Source organism: Bombina bombina, chromosome 5 (assembly GCF_027579735.1).
Source record: "Bombina bombina isolate aBomBom1 chromosome 5, aBomBom1.pri, whole genome shotgun sequence".
In the NCBI taxonomy this organism is placed as follows: Eukaryota; Metazoa; Chordata; class Amphibia; order Anura; family Bombinatoridae; genus Bombina; species Bombina bombina.
The window spans coordinates 849,811,762-849,834,353 of NC_069503.1; the positions used below are offsets into that span (position 1 = coordinate 849,811,762).

The 22,592-nt window shown below is 35.6% G+C and overlaps 1 protein-coding gene across 3 annotated transcripts in view; it reads right to left on the reverse strand.

The window, feature by feature from the left end:
- Positions 1-22,592, reverse strand: part of ZNF521 (zinc finger protein 521) — a 577,602-nt gene that overhangs the window by 266,407 nt on the left and 288,603 nt on the right. For all 3 annotated transcript variants that reach the window (XM_053714990.1, XM_053714988.1, XM_053714989.1), the window contains one exon: positions 20,436-20,520. In XM_053714990.1, coding sequence (XP_053570965.1) covers positions 20,436-20,520 — 85 coding nt within the window. The remainder of the gene's footprint in view (positions 1-20,435; positions 20,521-22,592) is intronic.

Sequence of the window (22,592 nt, forward strand, 5' to 3'; positions counted from 1 at the left end):
TATTTTGTGATTCCGATAGGGCATGTAATTTTAAACAACTTTCCAATTTACTTTTATCACCAATTTTGCTTTGTTTTCTTGGTATTCTTAGTTGAAAGCTAAACCGAGGTAGGTCATATGGTAATTTCTTAGACCTTGAAGGCCGCCTCTTATGTGAATGAATTTTGACAGTTTTTCTCCACTAGAAGGCGTCATATAGATAACATTGAGCTCACACACGTGAAGTTACCTAGACGTAAGCACTGATTGGCTAAAATGCAAGTCTATCAAAAAAACTGAAATAAGGGGGCAGCCTGCAGAGGTTTAGATACAAGGTAATCACAGAGTAAAAAGTGTATTCATATAACTGTGTTGGTTATGCAAAACTGGGGAATGGGTAATAAAGGGATTATCTATATTTTTAAACAACAAAAATTCTGGTGACTGTCCCTTTAATCAATGCACTGCAAAAGACCTGCAAACAAAATGCAGATTTTAAAAGCATTTCCATTGTTTTGCAATCCAGGGACACACCCCTTGAATGCCCATTGAGTTTGTTTATCTTATAACATTTGCTGCTGTCTATAGCATGGATATAAATGAGCACTTAAAGGGCCATTAAACCCAAAAATTTTCTTTCATAATTCAGACAGAGAATATCATTTTAAACAACATTCCAATTTACTTCTATTATCTATTTGCTTCACTCTTTAGATATCCTTTGTTAAATAAATAGCAATGTACATGGGTGAGCCAATCACATGAGGCAAATATGTGCAACCACCAATCAGAACCTACTGAGTCTATCTAGATATGCTTTTCAGGAAGGAATATCAAGATAATGAAGCAAATTAGATAACAGAAGTAAATTAGAAAGTCGTTTAAAATGGTATTCTCTATCTGAACCATGAAAGAAAAAAATTGGGTTTAATTTCCCTTTAACCCCTTGAGTGCTAACGACAGCTCTGAGCCGTCACAGAGTTTCCCACTCTGGTGCTAACGACAGCACAGAGCCGTCGCTAGCACTCTCCCACATTGAGGGAGATCTGGGGGCTCCCACCCACTCCTACCCCGGCGATCAGACCTGCATAGTGACAGGCATCCCCGGGGCTTCCCGTTTTGCGCAGTGACGTCACGCGCAATGACGTGATGACGTCACCGCGCAACTTTATTAACAAACTGACAATACAAAGTATAGGAAAAGGGGGCATGCTGCTTAGACGCCTGTATCTCAGGCATCTAAGCAGCTACAGACCCCCAAGACCCACCATTGGAAAGGTAATCGCCTAACCTTTCCAATGATGTAAGATCTGGGGATCTGAAAAAAAAAAAAAAAATAATAATAATAATAATAATAATAAAAGTTAAAAAAAAAAAATTAAAAAAAAAAAAAAAAAAAAAAAAACCTTCAATAACCTTAGCACCCAGGTGGGAAAGTGCTTAGCACTCAAAGGGTTAACTGACAATCACTGCATAAAATGTAGAAGAGTCTGTAATCTGAGGAATCTACTCCAGAATCACAAACAACACAATTTTAGGGGTAAATATCTCAGAACATTAGACAAAATGAAGAAATATGTTTCTTTTAATATGCATAATTTAAAATTTTATGGAGAATTAAATTGTTTAATTCATTGTCGTCCCCAAATAGTTCAAATGTTTTTCATCCATTTGCAGTATAAAAAGGATAGGTGAAGCTTGCATAAAAAAATGAAGCAAACAACTGGCTAAATATAGTTTACTCCATAAAAAGGATTACGTTTTCAACTTCACTATTTTATCATTTTAAAATCCGATAACCTTATAAAACAAAACAGTTTTTTTTGTATGTCATTTCAATTCAATTGAGATGTCTTTACAATTGCGAACCTTCAAAATATACCAAAAGAATTTGCCAAATAAAAAATACTGTGATTTTATTGGTGTATTTTGACAAAACTCTTAAATTTAAAGTTGGTTAGTTAACCCTTCTTTTAAAAAGATACCATAAAATATTTTAAAAACAGCTAAGTATTTACCTAGTATATACAATAATACTAAACATACATCTGCAAACTAAAAGTAAAATCAAACAATGAATAGTTTACAGTATTCTTGAAGCTTTAAAACAACAGGTGAAGACATAATTATTAATGCTGACTAGTTACCACAAGGTGTAGTTTATGCAGCTGATGTAGTAATTCCATATATGTTAAACAACCAGCTCATGCTAAAGCTGCTGTACACTGTGCGTTGCTTTTTGCATGAGAAATCAAGACAGACTATGTGAAGGGAGTGCTCATCTCGAATGCAAACAGACAACCTTTGTATTGCATTCGTGCTGTAATTACATAAAATTAGACATGCTCCACAGATGCATATAATTAGAAATATTCACATAAATATTACTGGCACATAAAATGGCATTGCTAATGCTGACTACACTGGTGTCTATAGCAGCAAATGTCTGAACGGAGTGCATTTTGCTTACCACTGTAGTACGCATTGTGTTACATGTTTTGATCAATTAAAAACTAGAAAATGCAGGTCTGGCACTAAATACCACAGTCACAGTACTAAAACACATAACACTTTAATATCTAGAATAATGTTTCGGAAAAACAAAAACTGGAATTTTTTTTTTTTGTGGTGTAAGGACACAATTTACCTGTCACTGAGACGTGAGGCTTTCAGTTAAACAGTTTTGTTCAATCAAAGGTATTACATTTAGCACTATTTGTCAGTGAAAGATCGATCACAAGAGAAAAAAAATTGATGCTTCCAAGTCTAGTATCTTTCTGAATGTCACCAGCATATCCCGTTTTTCTTTTCTCAATGCTATAGATAAAAGTAGTCTTCTTTTGAGTCTGCTATACCTTAATTAATGAACTAACATGAAAGTTCTTTAAAGACCTTGTTTGCATGTGACATTTAGAGTCCCCTATTCAAACATGTTTACCCTAATTAAGTCCCTGAACTGTCACATCAATGTGAAGGAGCGCCTCATAGAGTTAACTTTTGGTTTCTCATTAGTTCTCTAGGGATTTTAATAATTTAATGTGTTCCCTAAATACTCTACTATATTAAATTCTTGTGCATCTTAGTTTTCAACCAAAGGCACTTAAATAGCACATTTATTAGTACTAAAATGCAGGCTTTTTTTTAGTATATCACTATATTCACAAACATGTAATCATTGACTGACTGTGAATATATATATATATATATATATATATATATATATATATATATATATATATATATATACTGTATATATATATATATATATATATATATATATATATATATATATATTCACAAACATATCATATTGACTGATAGAAAACACAAAGAAGATTTTCATTTCATATTTTATTGAAGGCACATAGTCTGTATATATTAAACAAAGATGCACCGACCCATGATATAAAAGGCTTGATGAACCAACCTAACCTATTTATCTTTGGTAGATAAAGAGTCATGCACAGATATAAATGCTAGTGGTACTTGTGGATATATTGCATTTTTATAAAGTTTGTAATGAATTCTAAGCATTTATTATTTCTTTAGAGTAGAAGATAAAGTTGATAAGCATTCCAAGCATTTGTAAAGTATAATGCGTCACTTAGCTGAAAATGTATATGCTCATACATATTTTATATATATATATATATATATATATATATATATATATATATATATATATATATATACATACACACACATATACATATACATACACACATGGACAAACAGAACAATTCTTTTACATTAGGCTCAACAATATTTTTAAAAACACACTGCAGTAGTCTATATGAATATTTTGTGGCTTTATTGTGTTTATGATATAGTAATATACAGCAATCACAAGGATTGTGTTAAATGCATAGTCTATTAGCTGGAGTTGGGTATCCCTGAGAGAACCTGCAACACTAACGTTTAAACCTGTATCAAAGTTAGCCAAATAAGCCACCAGCCATCATTCAGTATATTTAGGCACATATACATACAAAGGTGTAACAGTAATTTACTTGCATTAGTAAAAATGTGTCTAGTAAACATTATAAACAGTTTCAACATATGTGCGCCCTCACATTCATACACCACACCTGCACAAAGAGGGGTAGCTTGTATGAAACACCCCTGGCATCTCTCTGAACATGTGTAGTATTTAAATGCATTTAAATGAGCAGCTTCTGTGCGTATGCTGCTGAAACAGTGTTATTTTACTGTTAACAATTTTATTAATACAAAATATACTGCAAAAATGCTTCTATTTAAACTTGATATAAACTTATTTAAATTTTGGCTATTCTGTCCCAATAATTAAGTTTAAAAAACAGTAATTAATATAAATAAAAATAATTTACATTTATGTGAAGAAAAAAAATCAACTAAATAATAAAACATTTCTAAAATGTTATTTTTTTCTTATATAAAAATAGTATGAAATACTGAAACGTTGTTTATACATTTGTATCAAGTTTATAAAAAAAGTAATAATAATAATTGGTATATTTGAATTACATTTTTATGGCCATATCAGAAGAGATGAGAAATATATCCTAACAACATGTCATTGCATCAAAGAACGTGCATGATAATTTATGACTACAAAGCTGCTGTCTCATAATTAGTATGGAATTAAGGCAGGTCAACAACTAGCTGAAATAATGGTGCGGTGACCTGGAACATAAGTGGATGTCTACATAATGAGGACAAAGGAGAAAGTAAATCATATATAAATTATCTTTAATTTCTAATATAAGTATTATAGGAGGGACAAGTGGACCCCACACAACAATGCCCCAAGCATGTTACATATATACAGAATACCAGTTGCTTTTTAAGTCAGTATCAGCCTTACAATGAAACTCACAATGAGGATAACTGGATTACTTGACTAAGGGCTAGATTTATTAAAGATGAGGCGGACAGGGGCGCGTATACGCGCCCCTGTATGCTTCAGCTCGCCTGTGGCGGGGCGAAATTACCCGAAGGTATTCGCCACTGCACACAAGGCTGACTAGACCGAGGAGATTGAATTTCGCCACCTTAGAGGTGGCGAAGAGGTTAGGGAAGCGGCGGTCTGGTGACCGCTGCTTGATAAATTACGGCGAGCAAGTTCTTATGAGAACTTGCAGCCGTAGGGCTTTAATAAATCTAGCCCTAAGTATGGACTAGGTCAAATAACAATTGTAGAACTACTGACAACAGTAAAACATAGCGCTTACGTACCCAAGACTGTATAAGATAATTGTGCATACAAATATTTTAGAGCTTACTATCTATGCTTAAAGGGACATGAAACCCAAAATGTTACTTTCATGATTTGGATAGAACATACAATTTTAAAAATTTTTCCAGTATACTTCTATTATCAAATTGCTTCATTCTCTTGGTATGCTTTGTTGAAGGAGCAGCAATGCACTACTGGTTTCTAACTGAACACAATAGGTGAGCCTATGACAATCGGTATATATATGCAGCTACCAATCAGCAGCTAAAACCTAGGTTCTTTGCTGCTCCTGAGCTTTCCTAGATAAACCTTTCAGCAACAGTTAACAAGAGAAGGTAGCAAATTATATAATAGAAGTAAACTGTAAAGTTGTTTATAATTGTATGCTCTGTCTAAATCATGAATGTCTAATTATTACTGTACTGTCCCTTTAATAGGAAGGTACAAAAAACTTAAATAAGAGATCTTAAAGGGACAGTAAAGTCAAAATCAAACTTTCATGATTCAGATAGAGCATGCAATTTTAAACAACTTTCCAATTTACTTCTATTATCAAATTTGCTTTGCTCTCTTTGTATCTTTTACTGAAGAGTAAAACTAGGTAGGCTTATAAGAACTCAGGAGTGTGCACATGTCTTTAGTGGTCTATGGCAGCAGTTTTTTGCAACATTATTTGTAGCTTTGTTAAACAATGTTGCAAAACACTGCTGCCATAGAGTACAAAAGATATGTGCACACTGCTGAGCTCTTATGAGCCTACCTAGTTTTACTCTTTAATAAAAGATATCAAGAGAACAAAGCAACTTTGATAATAGAAGGAAATTGGAAAGTTGTTTAAAATTGCATGCTCTATCTGATTCATGAAAGGTTCATTTTGAATTTCAACTGCAAACTTTTAAAAAAAAAATATCAGCATAAGTTCCCATAGAAACCAAGCGTGGACACCTAGTGTAATGTGCTTAGAGGGATATGGTTGTACCTCACTGACAAGGCCCATAGAAGGCTAAAACAATGCCATGTACCTCGTTGCCAGGCTGAAAGAGGCTGCCCCAGGTGATGGCCCACCAAAGAACAAGCTACCGTTTGCTCCTGCTTGAGTACTTCTCTTTCCATATATTGATATATCTATATATAATGATATTGAAAAGAGGAACTGCACTCACTGGAGTTCCTCTTTTTAATAATGTTGTATTTTATTCGATCTGGCACCGTGGTTGAAGACTATTTTTGCAGTGTGAGTGCAGATTCCTCTGAACAGCCATCATCCTCAGCTTGGCAATTGCCTCCAATATGTAGAGAAACGCTTCTGTTGGCTCTTTGGCACGCAATCCAGGATAGTGTTGACAATTTTACGTGAGTCTATGAATAAACATAAATCAAGGGTTTCAACTTCTGGATCTGTCCAGTGCAGACTGAGGAGCATATTTGGAGGAGAGGAGTATATCTGAGATTTCAAGACTTTACAATACACACTAAATGCATTTATCCCACACCAACCTGCCTGCACAATTACACAGCCATAGAATGGCCACGGAGAGAGTGCAGCTCAATTACCCGATGCTCTCCAAGCTCTAACTCCAGTAGGCCATTGGCATAAGAATCTCAGGGTTCCAGCAATCAGATCCTATCTGCCCTTCTAAAGCAAAGCTATGAAAAACACCCCAAAGAACATTATATGGGTTTTCAAATGAACTGAAATAGAAAACCTTACATATCTCAAAAACATAGACTGGTTCATTTCCAGTTATGTAGTGATTGCCAATTACGATAGACTGAATTTCAAAGCAATATTGAATGCATAGTTATAAGCATTTGGGGAAAAATTACAATAGATAGACTATTTAGGCTTTTAATTATCTATCTATCCACATATACATACCCTATTTACTGTAATTTACTTTTTATTAGTTGCCTGATAGCTACAGTGAACAAACAACAATTTAACAGTTTGGATTTTTGTCATCTTATATGTGAGACAGATGAACCCATAGCAGCAACTGTGTTCCTCTGTTGTGCCCAGCACGTGGTTTGATGAGACATTAGTTTGTAGAGGTTGGAAGACACATGGTTTCATACAGGACTTGAAACTACAATATCTACAGAGAGATTACACTGTGACTAAAACAGATAATTAAAACGTGGTGATTATTGGTCAAAAGATATTAATAAAAAATATATTCACTAATATTGTCATTTCTTATTAGTCTGTGTTACTTTTCCTTGAAATTAGCCTATCAATGAAATGAATCTAGTAGTTTATGGCGGATTGCGAAATTCATTGGAAAAATAAAAAGAAAAGGGGAAAAAAGGGTGTTTGCGTTTGTATTTGTAGCTACAGAAAAACAGATGTTTCAGTTTTTAATTATACATGTGTCACACCATTTTGGAGATGTGGAAAACAACAGATTTGATATAAACTAGTATTATTTACCAATTATTGAAACAAAGTATGATTTGTTTTAACCCCTTAAGGACACAGGTTTTTCCCAGTTTCCTTTATTAAATGACACATGACACATGGCTCTGTTTTGGTTTCACCGTTATTACTCGCTCTCTTGCTAAGTGCTCCCATACATATTATACACAATTTTTTAAAAATTGGTCTTTCTTGTGATACCATATATGGGTACATAAAATAACAATAAATAGGAATTTTAATACTGAAAAATGAGGGGAAATTAAACAAAGATTTTCTACAGTTTTCTTTATAAACATTTGTACAAAACTAGAGTAGCTAAAAGAAAAATACCTCCAAATATAGGCCATATACTAGAAGCCCCCCCCCCTCCAAAAAAAAAAAACTACACAAAAGTATTAATCTGAAAAATGTAGACACCCTATGCTATTTACCTAGAGGTATTTTGACACATTTATCCCTTTTAAACACCAAGAGTAGAAAATAAAACTTATGGATAAAAAACAAAAACCCTTTATTAAAATAAAATTTAAAAAAAATAAAATAAAACTTTTAAAAAAAAAGTTTATTTAAAAAAAAATAATCTATAACTACACAATTAAAATAAATTTAAAGGGACACTGAACCCAATTTTTTTCATTCAGATAGAGCATGCGATTTTAAGCAACTTTCTAATTTACTCCTATTATCAATTTTTCTTAGTGCTCTTGCTATCTTTATTTGAAAAAGAAGGCATCTAGGATTTTTTGGGGTTCAGTGCTCTGGACAGCACTTTTTTTTATTGGTGGATGAATTTATCCACCAATCAGCAATAACAACCCAGGTTGTTCACCAAAAATGGTCCGGCATCTAAACTTACATTCTTGCATTTCAAATAAAGATACTAAGAGAATGAAGAACATTTGATAATAGGAGTAAATTAGAAAGTTGCTTAAAATTTCATGCTGTATCTGAATCACAAAAGAAAAAATGTGGGTTCAGTGTCCCTTTAAAGGGACATTCAACACTTACTGTAACAGGTTTTGATATTGTAAATAAAAAAACAGAGGTCCGCCTACACTATACCAGCTACGTAATAGTGGGGGGAGTTTGGCATCCATATTGACCGGGTATTAGAGTAGTTAGCACCGCTGATTAGGACAGAAGCAAGGCGGCAAGGGAGGAGGGGTATAGTGTAGGCGGACCTCCGTTTTTTTATTTACAATTTCAAAACCTGTTACAGTAAGTGTTGAATGTCCCTTTAACTCTTTTATTGGCATATGTGCTCAAAAGCTTATTTTGGACATTTGACTGACTGTCACATGAATCACATGACCATAGGGCACTTTTTTGGCATCACTTGACTACCTTACTCCTGAAGCATCCAGTGTAATCACAGAGGTAAAAAGTGTATTAATATAACAATGTAAAACTGGGGAATGGGCAATAAAGGGATTATCTATCTTGTTAAACAATAACAAATTTTAAGTTTTTAAGTAGACTGTACCTTTATTAAGTAGTACATGTATGACAGATTTTACTGTGCATATGATCTGCAGAGCATCTGACTGTATGTCCCGTGCACCTGCATTCACAACTGTGCCTGCTCAGAGAGCCAGATGCGACGTATTGTATCGGTAATGAGCATACACAAGAACTTCAACATTAAAATAATCTGTACACATGTGCAACATACTTCATTTGATAACGTTTTTTGAGAGGTTGAGGCTTTTTAAAAGGAAAATACAAAAGTCAAGTGAAAATGTCCTTGAAAAGTTTTTAAGGAATTTTTAGATGGTTTGAAAAAAATCTTTGAATTTGAGTTAGCAACAGTGCAAAAGTCAATTGCAAATGCTAATTGTTTACAAGAAAATTGGAACAGCACTGAATTTGAAAACTTTTAACATTGTTATACTGATGGAAAGGATAAGACTATGGCAGTCCAATTTTTCTTTCTACCTAAAACCTTGATCATTGAATTTAATTCTACTATACAATTTATAAAAAAAAATTTTGGTATGTAATTTAAAAAAAAAAAAAAAATATGTTTGCTGCAAATTTTCAGTTTAAAGTAAGGCTACTGATTTAACACAATTTGTTTCTGTCACCTTTTTTAACAGGGATTCAAACACCTATTTAATGATTTTATTTTCTATGATTATAAATACTTCAGTAGCTGATTTTCGTTCTGTAAGCAACAAATTGTTATTTAGGATATCTGCCATAAAAGTTGTAACTAAACTGAAACTGCATATTTTAGCTAACAGACATAAGTTGATAGTTAAAACTCAACTCATACATTTAAAAAAATGTTTTATTTATTTTTATTCAGTTATATTGGCTACACCATACTTGAATTTCTTTCACAAAATTTTATACCATATATGTTTATATTGGCAACTTATACAGATATAGTGAAAACTATTGGAATATCAGTAATTAACTTTATAGTAGTGCCCCTGGAATAGTACTTTTACTTAAAAAAAATGTGCTTAGTTTAGGTATGTTGTAAACTTTTTTTCTACAAAGTGTCACGTGGCCAAATTATATATAAGGTATATACCAATTAGTTAAAGGGATACTAAACCCACATTTTTTATTTTATGATTCGGATAGAGCATACCATTTTTCTTCATTCTCTTGGTATCTTTATTTGAAAAAGCTACCCAGGTGCTGAACCTAAAATGGGCTGGCTCCTAAGCTTTCATGCCTGCTTTTCAAATAAAGATATCAAGAGAACAAAGAAAATTTGATAATAGGAGTAATTCAAAAGTTTCTTAAAATTGCATCATGAAAGAAACATTTTGGGTTTCATATCCCTTTAATAGACAAATCACCTGGCTGATTTTACTGACCACCTAAGATGTAAACCAATATTAATCTGAAATTAGCTAATAATAAATTGTTTAAATGGTTTTGCATGCTCTATCCATGAGTTTAATAAGTCTGATTTCTACAACCTTAGGGCAATAAAGAATTGCAACAGACTAAGCAATAATTGTGGTCAGTTGTTAATTTAAATGTTAAAGCGAAAGGTAAAAAATGAAGTGTGCATGGTTCGTGCATCAGGATTAAAATACCCCACCTTCTCAGAAAGAGTCAGCAGCGGCTTGTATGGTACAAATAATGTCCTTAGAAGCAATAAGCACCACCGTTAGCTCTATGAGCAGGTGCAGTGTTGCCCTTAAAGCATATGTGCGTATGCCACTGAAAACAGTGATAACTTTTACTAGAAGCATTTTTGCTGCTTATATTTCAAATTGAAATGCACCCATGCTCATTTCATGTTTGACCTTTCTATCCCTTTAAAGTCTGCAATGCCTGTACAAAGTCCTGCTTGTACAGAATTTTCACACAACCATTGCAGAGCTGTTAAGTACTGTGCAATCACTAATCTTGGACTGTTTAGTCCAGTAAAAGTAGTAAATTAATCTCACTTCATAAATCTGGATTCAATGGCCAACTGTTCAAATTACTCATTGGCACTATGACTTTTCTAAATGTCATCACTGAATATCATATGGGAGCAGACATCTCATTTTCTTCAAGCTGCCTTCAGGGAGAAGGGCAGAATAGATCAAATGGGTAATTGTAATATTTTATGTTTAAGCATTTATATAACATATTTATTAAACATTTACTGGAGAAAGCGTAAAACAAAATACAATGAAATGTTTAGTTTGTGAAAAACAAAGATTATGACGTTTGTTTGTTTTTAAAATCAATTCATAATTCATTAAATGCGTTAATAAGAACATGCAAAATGTTTGTTTTTAGTGATAACTATTGAAAAAGTGGAATTTTATGTTCAATGCTCAAAAGAAAAAATACTAAGCTACAAATTACAAATCAAACTAAAACGGTTTTATCATTTTTGCCATTCAGAATCAAACTTGTGATTCAGATAGAGCATGCATTTGTTTTGTTTTTATTTTATTCCATTTTACTTCTATTAGCAAATTCACTTCACTCTCTGTGTATCCTTTATTGAAGATTATACCCAGGTTGGCACAGAAGTACGCACCTGTCAAGTGTACTATATGGCAACAATGTGTGCAACAATGTTTGGAACAATGTTATACATTGCTGCCAACGCTGTCATATATTGCTCAAAACACATGCATGTTCCTAAGGCTACCTAGGTATACTCTTCTACAAAATATATCAAGAGAAGGAAGACAATTTGTACAGATTTTTTTTATTTTTTTTTATTGCTCTTTTTGAATCAAGACTGTATTATTTTGACTTTCAAGTCCTATGTTGCAAGTCAATACAGGAGGCTTTAAAAAAAGTGACATATACCTAAGAAACACATTCTTTATTATTATTATTATTATTATTATTATTATTATTATTATTATTATTACAATTAATGTGTAAGAAATGCATTTTATATATAAATGATGGTTTTCCCTTTAGGGAATCTCTGACACATGATGTTCTTCATCATCACGGTAACAACACTACAGATGCTTTGCCAGAAGTCTTCTCTTTGTCATGCAGCTGGATAATGTATACAATATCAGGTGTCTAATGAATACCTGCATTATACAATACTGTTTCTAACACACTAACATGGTGCCCTACAAAAGACATTTTAGTATTATGTACTGTACAGCAAGCACACTTCCTATGGACTGAGGAAAAACATCAGATAAATGTAGGTGCATTTTTCTGAGAGCTTTGTTAGGGAATTTATTTCCTAAAAAAAAAAAAAAACTAGCATCTCTTAAAAAAAAAGTGCATTGTATATAGAACAAATGACATAGGAATTTACACTTAAAAGGGACAGTTCATCCAAAAATGGTCCCCCCTTCAAATTATTCCCAGCGATCAATTTAACCTGCTGGAGTGTATTAAATTGTTTACACGTAGCTCCTTTACGCCTATTTCTGCATTCAAAATAGCAGATTTATCCTGTGGTATCCCCATCTATATTGAAAGTTTGTATACTGGAGTCTAGGCTATTGATAAGGCAATGTAAACACAGCCAGCAGAAGAAATTACACTCTCAGTAAGTTGCAGGATAGTTAAGTAATAAAATAATAATTTTCCATTGTTCTCTTTAAGTATTGAGCTTTGGTTTTCCAGACAAATAGAAGACAAGGAAGCAAGTATGTGTACACAGAGTGATAACAATGATATTTGATATTACCTGAAACTCAACCCATTGTAATAGGCTGTGGTTTAAAAGCACAACACCAGCCACTTCATATACACAAATAAGCATGAAAAAGCAATTTCGCAAATATTTTATACGGTGCAGCTGGTATAATAAGTCATTGAAAATACATTAATGGGAAAACAATTTTACAGTGTACTTGTCCCTTTAGTCAAAACTAGACTTTCATGATTCAGATAGGGCAATTTTAAACAAATTTCCTATTTACTTTTATCATCAAATTTGCTTTGTTCTATTGATATTCTTTGTTGAAAGCTAAATCTAGGTAGGCTTAAATTGATTTCTAAGCCGTTGAAGGCTGCCTCATCTCAGTTTCCACAGCACACAGTGCTAGTTCACGTGTGCTATATAGATAACATTGTGCTCACTCCCATGGAGTTATTTATGAGTCAGCACTGATTGACTAAAATGCAAGTCTGTCAAAAGAACGGATATAAGGGGCAGTCTGCAGAGGCTCAGATACAAGGTAATCACAGAGGTAAAAAGTATATTAATATAAGAGTGTTGGTTATGCAAAACTGGGGAATGGGTTATAAAGGGATTATCTATGTGTGTAATATATGCATAGGTGATGAACAATATAAAAGGAATAAAAAAGAAAACTAAAAAGATATTCAGATGTAAGTATACAGTAGTTCCACAGCATATCAAATCTGGAAAGAGGATTCACTATCATTTATTTAAAATCCCATTTAAAGCAACAGTCAAATTTGTTAATTGAAGTAAATTGGAAAGTTGTTTGAAACTGCATGCTCTTTCTGAGTCATTGAAGTTTAATTTTCTTTTTAATGTCCCTTTAAGAGTTATAAATTCTGTAAGATGAAAAAGACAATTAAAAAAAAATACAATATATCTATTTACTATTACACTATAAAATAATTTCCCAGAAAAATTACCCTGCTTTTAAATATTATAACTCCAGAGACAGGAAAATAAATCTCCAAAAAACTAAAACAATTCAATCTAGATGGAAAAATAAATGTCTGATTATGATGACTAGATGGATTTTAATTCTATTCAAATCCAGTTTCCCTGGGCTCTCCCAGACCAACGGTAAGAAAATAATTTGCAAACTTCGCATGAAGATTCAATTTGGAAGAAAGACAGAAAGAAAAAAAAATACAATTGTTATTTTACAACCTACTAGAATTATATAAATTGTCAGATTATAAAAGCCAGTTTTATCTACACATGAAAATCATTTATATTTATATCTACAGGGGCACTTTTTAAAATGGATTGTTGGGTTTTGCATGAAGCATATTTAAGAATGTTTTATTTAAAATGACATTGAACTAAAAATTATTTATTTTGCATGTTAAAGAATAGCATTTAAACATAAATAAAATATCTTTTTGCATGAAAAAAAAAAGTTAAGTGAAAGCTATTAAATGTAAATTCAAACTAATAGATTAGTATCAGTTTGTTAACGCTCACTGGTTCCGCAGCTCTTAAGGAACAGACAGACACCCTTCGACAAGCCTAACAAGAAAATGTTGGTTTATTCAGGACTGTAATAAGATTTTCATGAACACTGAACCACATTTTCAAAGGCTATATTTTAGATTAAGCACATTACAAAACATATGTAATGTAATGCAATTGTATTGTATTTATAGTTTGCTACAAGGCCTTTCTACTATATATTACATGATCTGCCAGAATATTGTTCCATTACCCCTTTTCAGTTTCTAATGCTATCTTGTTTACTATATGAGGTCCAATCTCTATCTCCCCAGTTTCAGTCTCCCCAGAGGCAAGCTGCGGTAGATAGGCGAGCATATATACGCCCCTGTCCGCCGCAGCTTGATAAATCAACCCCTATGTGTATGTATATGAAGTTCTAATATTCAGTGAATAATGGAACTTCACATAATCTATTGCAAAACAGGTTCTTAATCCAGAGAAACAAAAGTCACACAAATCTAAAGAAGTATTATAATGTTTAGCATTGTAGGTATTATTATTCTAACATAAATGTAAATAATATTTTGCTCCATTTAAAGTATTACATACAAGATGCATAAATGATTAGCATTAGCTAGAAAAGCATGTTGTGCTCTTAGGGCATAATGGGTCTTCCCAAACCCAAAATATAAATTGTCATACGTTCCCTTTATCAGTTGCTTTGACCATACAATGTGATGAGGACACAACAAATAATACAATCAGGGAAAAATGAAAACTAGGGTCACTGCTCTACAAGATAAAACAAGGGGGATAGTTGGGTGCTCTGTAAAATCCTCTCACACCACTATTTTAAAAGAAAAATCATTGTGTCCAGTGGTAGAGGTTAGTAAAATTCTTTATGATAACCACCATCTACATCCTAGTGGTATAAACGACCCATCAATCAAGGAAACAACTTCTCCTACAAACAAAAGGAAAACATAAATTATGCTTACCTGATAATTTTCTTTTCTTCTTGAACGGGAAGAGTCCACAGCTGCATTCATTACTTTTGGGAAAACAATACCAAAAGCTAGACGCCACCAGTAGTCCCCTCACCGAAAAGGAGGACAAACTCAAAAATAGTAAACGTTCAACAGTGCACAGAGCAGACCAATCCCCGACCTTCCTTCCAGTATAATGGTCCCAGCCCAAAGGCTAGTTAAAGACCTAAGACAAGAGTCCCAGACCGTCAGAAGAAAAAATATGGATCTACAAGGTATCAAAACCCCAGAGTAGAACTCTGACGGCTACTAACACTGGCATGTTCCATGAGCCATGACAGGTAACTTTGTGCTCGTCCGAAAACCCCTACACAGCAGCCTTCCCAAAGAAGGAACATTCCCCCCAGGAAGAAGTACTCTGACCCCCAGCATCCTAATACCAGAATCCAGTTCCGTGATTCTGAGCACACCAGGAAGGGAAGAAAATCCTATGAAGTGAGAAAACAAGGACCCACGGGCCTTCACAGATACTGAGGTACCTCCAAATCATGGAGAATACGCAAGAACCCATCCCCCACCTTAGGTGAGAAGAAAAGGGATCAAGCAACGGTAACCACCCTAAGAATAAAGGCAAGACCTTTCGGCCAATTATGCCAATTATGCCAGCCCAGGTGAAACAACAACTGGAGTTTACAAGGAAGCACATATGTTTCCGAAGACAAGTAGGGACTCATCTGAGAGACCTCAACCTGAAGCCTCAGGCAGACCGTAGTCTCCCATGAAAGTCAGAAACCCCGTCCTCAAAGGTACACATGGGGGAACCAAACCCAAATGTTAAGCAGAACCCTCCATGCCCGTTCCAGGCAAGAGACGTGGTCCTAAGCCAGAGTCCTCGTGGACAGAACCGATCGAAAGATCTAACTTCCTGAGGATCTATCAGCTGCCTCCCATGGTAGGAGCGCACCCAAGACAGAGCCCTCTACCATCTAAAGTCTGTAGACGTAGAATACATAGCAACAGCCCCAAACCCAAGAGTTTGAAAAAACTCCTGATCAGTTGAAGAAATGGGCAACCAGTACCCTTGGATCCTCAGTAGACCGGGTGAATGACCTGATCCACACGCTGGTGAAAAGGAAGGTCATTTCCCAGACCCCAGAAAGGCGAAAATTTGTGACTGACCACAGACCTCCTACCCTCAAGCCCAAAAGGCTAGATCTGCATAAGGTCGAAGGATAGCATCCAGAGTCTAAAGACCATGGTACGACAAGGGGCAATTTTTAGATTGAGAAGACGACAGTCTCCAGAAATCCATACCGGATTGGTCTCCCAAAGTCCCTGCAATAGGAATAACAATGAGAGCCTCACAGCTCCTGGCAGAAAAGGCAGGGTGATCCCTGCACTCCACGTGCTGGAGCAAACGAAACGTTGAGAGAAGAAGGAAGGACATGCTCCGCACTTCCATAACAGATGATTCAACCCAAAACGAGAAGGAAAGAAAATTCTGCCACCGCAAAAGGAATGCGACTAGGCTGCAAGAGTCGACATCCGGAAGATACCACAAGTGAAGACGTAAATTGTCCATCACCCTAAATACCAGACCTCCGGAGGTCATTCACATCTCTAAACTCTACAGGAGTGTAAAACTATGGTTCTGAGTCCCCAGGGACCCTTAGGAACCCCGATGAGTCTTGAAAAAGTCAGTCACGTAACTCAAACAAATTGTAGTACCTGGTTCCAAGTACTAACCAGGCCCAACCCTGCTTAGCTTCCGAGATCAGACGAGATAGGGTACATTCAGGGTGGAGTGGCCATAGGGGCCCATAGAAAGGCCAACTGATATCAGAACCCAACCTTCCTTCAAGAAGCATTGGATCTACGCGCTAGGCCCCATACGTCATAGTAGGATCCGAGCCCGGAGTCCATATCAAGAGGCCAAGTGACATTCAGAATCCTACACAATAATCAGCACCACAAGGGTGACATGAACCCAAGGAACAGTAGACAGCACCCAACCAGTACCTGCCTGGTACAAGGACACCCCAAGACTGTCCAAGGGCCAAGAAAATTCGACCCGAGGTTTGATAATATGAATTATAACATAACTTTGTTCCAAACCAAAAGTGTGCAACTTCCGAGGAAGCACCCATGCGACCACAAAATCGGAAGTATCAGTTCCAGAGAAAGAACATTCCCAAAACAGAAATTATATCAGACGTGAGCTTATGAAAAACAAATCAAATACATCCTTCTGGATCAAAAAAAAAGTAAGGCAGTACCCGGGGGTGATACGCCCACGGTAAATGGGTATGCCAACAGGACCAGCCGATCAGAGGCCCCATTCACCCAAGCTCAGAACTGGAACCAATACACCAAGAAAGAAAAACGGAGACGTCAAGGAGATTAGCTTCATCCCCAAACGTCTAACCCAGCTTGCTATCCGGCATCTAAGGCCTCAGATTGCTCGGCCCACTAAGACTGGAATCCTCAAGCACCGCCAAAACATGCCTTAGTTGAACACAAAGACGTGCCAGCCTATAACAGAAGGCAAAATTATCCCTCGCCAGATCGAGAAATGATCCTGGTCCAAGGTTGGGGCCCCTGAAGCCTCAGAGGCCAACACTTTTCCCAGAAGGCCAAACTGAATCAGGCGATCCCACGCCCGACGGGCCCTGGATGACAGAACATGAACAGTATCTTAAAAATATTTAACTTGGGAGATATAAGTAAGCCAGCGCCATAGATATGGCCATGCAGAACCATGCAGTAACCTCTGGAGGAAACAAGCCACCTTCTGGAGAAGGAGTGAAGGCCATAGGGATACCTGCTTGCATAGTAAAGGAAGGTTCTGGGGCACGCGTCTCACCGGACATAGAATCCTCTGGGGCAGATGGCTCAACACACTCTAAGGTCCCTGAGTCGGAAGAAGAAAGTACTCTAGAACGGCAATCAGAACATAACTGATGGGCATGGATAACCCGGGTCATTTTATGTTCATCACAAGATGCATTGTCTGCATCAGAGACATCCGTGTGTAAAAAATCAGAATACTCCATAATCTTGGGATTACAAAAATGACACTAACTGGCACCGTTTTAACACACCCAATGGCTGGGGCACTCACCACCTCCTGTGAACCAGACAACCAATAAGCAGACACTCTCTGTCACCACACAGTCAGCATACGGAAGTGGAAAACAACGCAACCGCACCCGGTCACGAGGTGCACTGTGCCAGTCACAAAAGAGCGAGCAAATCTAAAGAGATTGCGCCAACTGATGATAAGGCCGTTATGTTTTGAAAAGCCATGAGCCAATGTATTACTACACATTAGCAGATAGAACCACATAACAAACATGATTAAAGTCCCCCCCCCTGTTCAATTAACCCATGAATCCTATTTTAAGATAAAAGGAGTCCCACTGGGACCCTACCTTCTCTCGTTACCATTACATTCACATAATGAAATAAAAATAAACAATCTTACCGGAATCTGCGCTGTGGAACAGGAACACAGCCCTTCAAGTGTGACAGATAGTAGCCCAGCTTCTGACATGGACTTGAGTGAATAAAGGCAGGCAGCAAAACTAGTCAACGCTGATTGCCAAGGAGCTAATAATATGAGTCGGGATGGTTTCGCAGAAAGACTCTCCCTGCATCTCCGGACTCTAACCTTCATCCATGCTCTTACTGCGAGGCTGTCAGGATTACTTAAAACTCCAGTCCTATCTCAAAGAGTACTACCCTCCATAAGAGACCATCTCGAAATCTGACACTTCTCTGCCAACCTCCTGTGACAAAAGGCAAAGAATGACTGGGGAATGAGGGAAACGTGGGAGGTATTTGAAGCCCTTGGCTGGGGTGTCTTTGCCTCCTCCTGGTGGCCAGGTTCTGAATTCCCAAAAGTAATGAATGCAGCTGTGGACTCTTCCCGTTTAAGAAGAAATTGTGTTCCTCTAGGTGGTGCATACGTGTTTATATGGGCTCCACCTGAGTCTTACTTACCCCATCATCTGCTCTCTGGTGCCTAGTGCTACAGTTCTTTCAATACTCACCATCATTTAAAATAGCAGATTTCCCTCTATTGGTTAACAGAGAAGCTCATTAACAAACTGTCACCTCCACTATCAGAGCAGAGCAATGAGCACTGAACAAAAACTCAGCCCCCTGTGCACACCCCGAGTGCTATCCTGCATGGCACTAAAGGTCATATTCATGAGTGAAAAGTATGACTGCTACTTTTTATCTAGAAAATCACTAAAAAATATCTCTAATACAAAAAAATAAAACATTAGGCTAACATTCTATTTGACTCTGTTCAATCTCTATATTTTCTACACTGTCATCAATACCTGTACTTTGTTTATCATTATTATTATTATTTATTTTATTCATTACCAAATCTAACATTTTTTTAATGATTTATTGTGATTTGTGCTGACGGTCCTCATTATGAAAGTCAATTTCATGAACAAGGCACATACTAGCTCTAAGCATCCCTGGTCATCCACAGATACTGAAGAGAAAAGTAAAGTAGCTCATCACCAGAGTAGAACTGGAATAGGAAGAAATTGTGAAGGACGAACAAAAGGCCCTCTCCGTACTAAACCTACATTATACCAACACAAAAGTACATTATACTTTATATATGTGTCTGGATAAGATCTTTAAATGTTAAACACACAGTATTACCCATTTGCCCCATTTACATTTTGCATTCAGCAAATCAGATGCCAGATGGGTGAGTAAGCTCTTGGGGTGGCTGTGCATTTGATCAGCACATGTACAAAATGAAGCTGCCTAAATGTTACTGGAATGAGTGCCTGACATTGTCATATTAGTGGATGTGTCTATCATGATGTAACAAAAGGAAATGGATATCTTATTTTGGCTTTTTATAAATTTGCCACTCATCACAGACAAACCGTCAAGCCGGTAACAAGCTAAACTCTTGATGTGAACATATCACTAAAAACACCAGATTCTGGTATTAGAACAATTTAATCCATATAAAAAAATAAACATTTTATGTAGAACCCACCTTTCAATCCCTATAAAAGGTTATTAAAGTTTACAGGAAAACAACTTGCAAACCCTTATTTACATACACTAAGTTTAGCATATCGTCTTTATAGTACAAAGCTAATTCAGATAAACAAACAGATGGAACCCTAAGAAGCATCAGGTTTCCTCTTTTTTTCTGGCAATCAAACATTTTACATATAAACCATCAGAATACTTCTTAAGAATCACAAATAAACATTTACTTACCAATCATGTGGTTTGCAACATGAACCTGTATGTCCCATTCATTGTAGAAAACCATCTGGCACTTGATGCATTGGTAAGTTTTTTTCTACAATTGAAAGTGTATATTATTAATGTATGTTACATATTATAAAACCAAAGTCCAGTATGATTTATACAACTATGCAATCTTATCTCTATTATTTTTAATCTTTAAATTATTATTTTTTTATAATAAAGGGGTTCTTTATAATTTAAAGGAACAATAAAAGGAAAATGTATTACTCACGTTTAGTAAAAAACTTTGCAATATACTTTCAGGACTTATTTAGCCTGTTTTATGTGTAGTTTTCTTTGGAAAAATATGGTTTTTCCATTGCCTCCAGAAAGGCTGAAGTGCAACACACTACACAGTGATTATTTGATCAGTGTAGGAAATTACTACCACTGACTAGTTGCAACAGAGGCAATGAGATAAATGCACATAAAAAAAGAGTTTTGTCATGCAGAGAGAATTATTTATCCTAGCAGGTTTTAAGGGGTTAATGAAGATGCATGTATCTTCAGATGTAACCAAATTGTTTTAGTTTGATCAGCAATTTCACTGCCACCTAGCTTGTTTGAAAGTGAAGAATTTGTTCTCTGTGTCTCTGAATTTGACACTGGCCATTTTTTATGGTATAGCACACAGCAAGGGGCAGACTTTAGGTGAGCCAGTACCTGTTGGAAATCACTAATCAATAAATGAACAATAACTAACCCACATAGCCAGTAATAGTAAATATGCCCATAACCCTTACCACATATGTTAGGTGCTAAAATAAAGCAGGTATCCAATGATCCTGAATATGACTAGGTAGCGAAACGGAGCAACACATCATATGGGAGGTGCCAGACACTTAAACTGGGGAATGCAATTTCTGGGGTCTGTGGGTTACTCTAGTCATGAAAAATAGTATGACAATTTTTTATGTAGTGGGCACACAGTTTATTCCAAAGATGATTACTTGTTTCCTTAGGGCCAATATCTGCAACCCAGCAAGGAAACAAAGACTAGTGTAATATGAGCACCATTTCTGGGGATGTTTATGTGACATACACACGGTTTGTGTATTTTTTCAATCTTTTGTTTTTTGTTTAGTTTTTTTAACTGTTTTTTCCTTTTTATGCACTGTCAACATTTTCTGACTTAAAAATACATTTAAATAAAATCTGTCTTTGTGCTCTTGTGACTGCATTCAGCGCTTCTTTAAGCTTGGGAAATATATATATATATTATAGATTTGCTTTCTTGGGTTTTAATGCAACAATAATTTAGGTATAGTTCAAAAAGGAATGGAAAGGAATGCAGGGAATGTTAAAGGGACAGTGTAGTCAAAAAGAACCTTTCAAAATTCAGATAGGGAATTTACTTTTATCATCAAATTTGCTTTGTTCTCTTGGCATTCTTAGTTGAAAGCTAAACTTAGGTAGGCTCATGTGCTAATTTCTAAGCCCTTGAAAGCCGCTTCTCTTATCTGAATACATTTGACAGTTTTTTCACAGCTAGAGGGCATAAGTTCATGTGTGCCATATAGATAACATTGTGCTCACAGCCGTGGAGTTACTTATGAGAGGGCACTGATTGGCTAAAAATCAAGTCTGTCTAAAGAACTGAAATAAGGGGACAGTCTGCAGAGGCTTAGATACAAAGTAATTACACAGGTAAAAAGTGTATTAATATAACTGTTGGTTATGCAAAACTGGAGAATGGGGAATAAAGGGATTATCTATATTTTGAAGCAATAAAAATCCTGGAGTAGACTGTACTTTTACTTTTTGGGATAGTGTAGGCAGGAATTGGGGGTAAATGTGGTTTGGCTCTTATGCCCTGGTAAGAAATTGGGATAAGGTAGCTAGCGTTGTAACATAAAATGTGTATTAGAAATATTCATGAAAAAATTACTCCCTTTTTTTGCCTTTCATTTGGTGCTGATTTCCACATTGTATGGTATTTCTGCAAACAAAAGTTATTTTCTAAAAATGCTTGGATTGCTATGTGAAAAAATAAGGTATAAATAGTGTGGGTAATTCACATAATTAAAAACTTTAAATATTTGTGCAAATGCAGTGAGTGTCAAACAGCTAAAACAGTTCTAGTACAGTGGTGTGAAATGGTTTAGCATTCAAGGTTTTAATGTG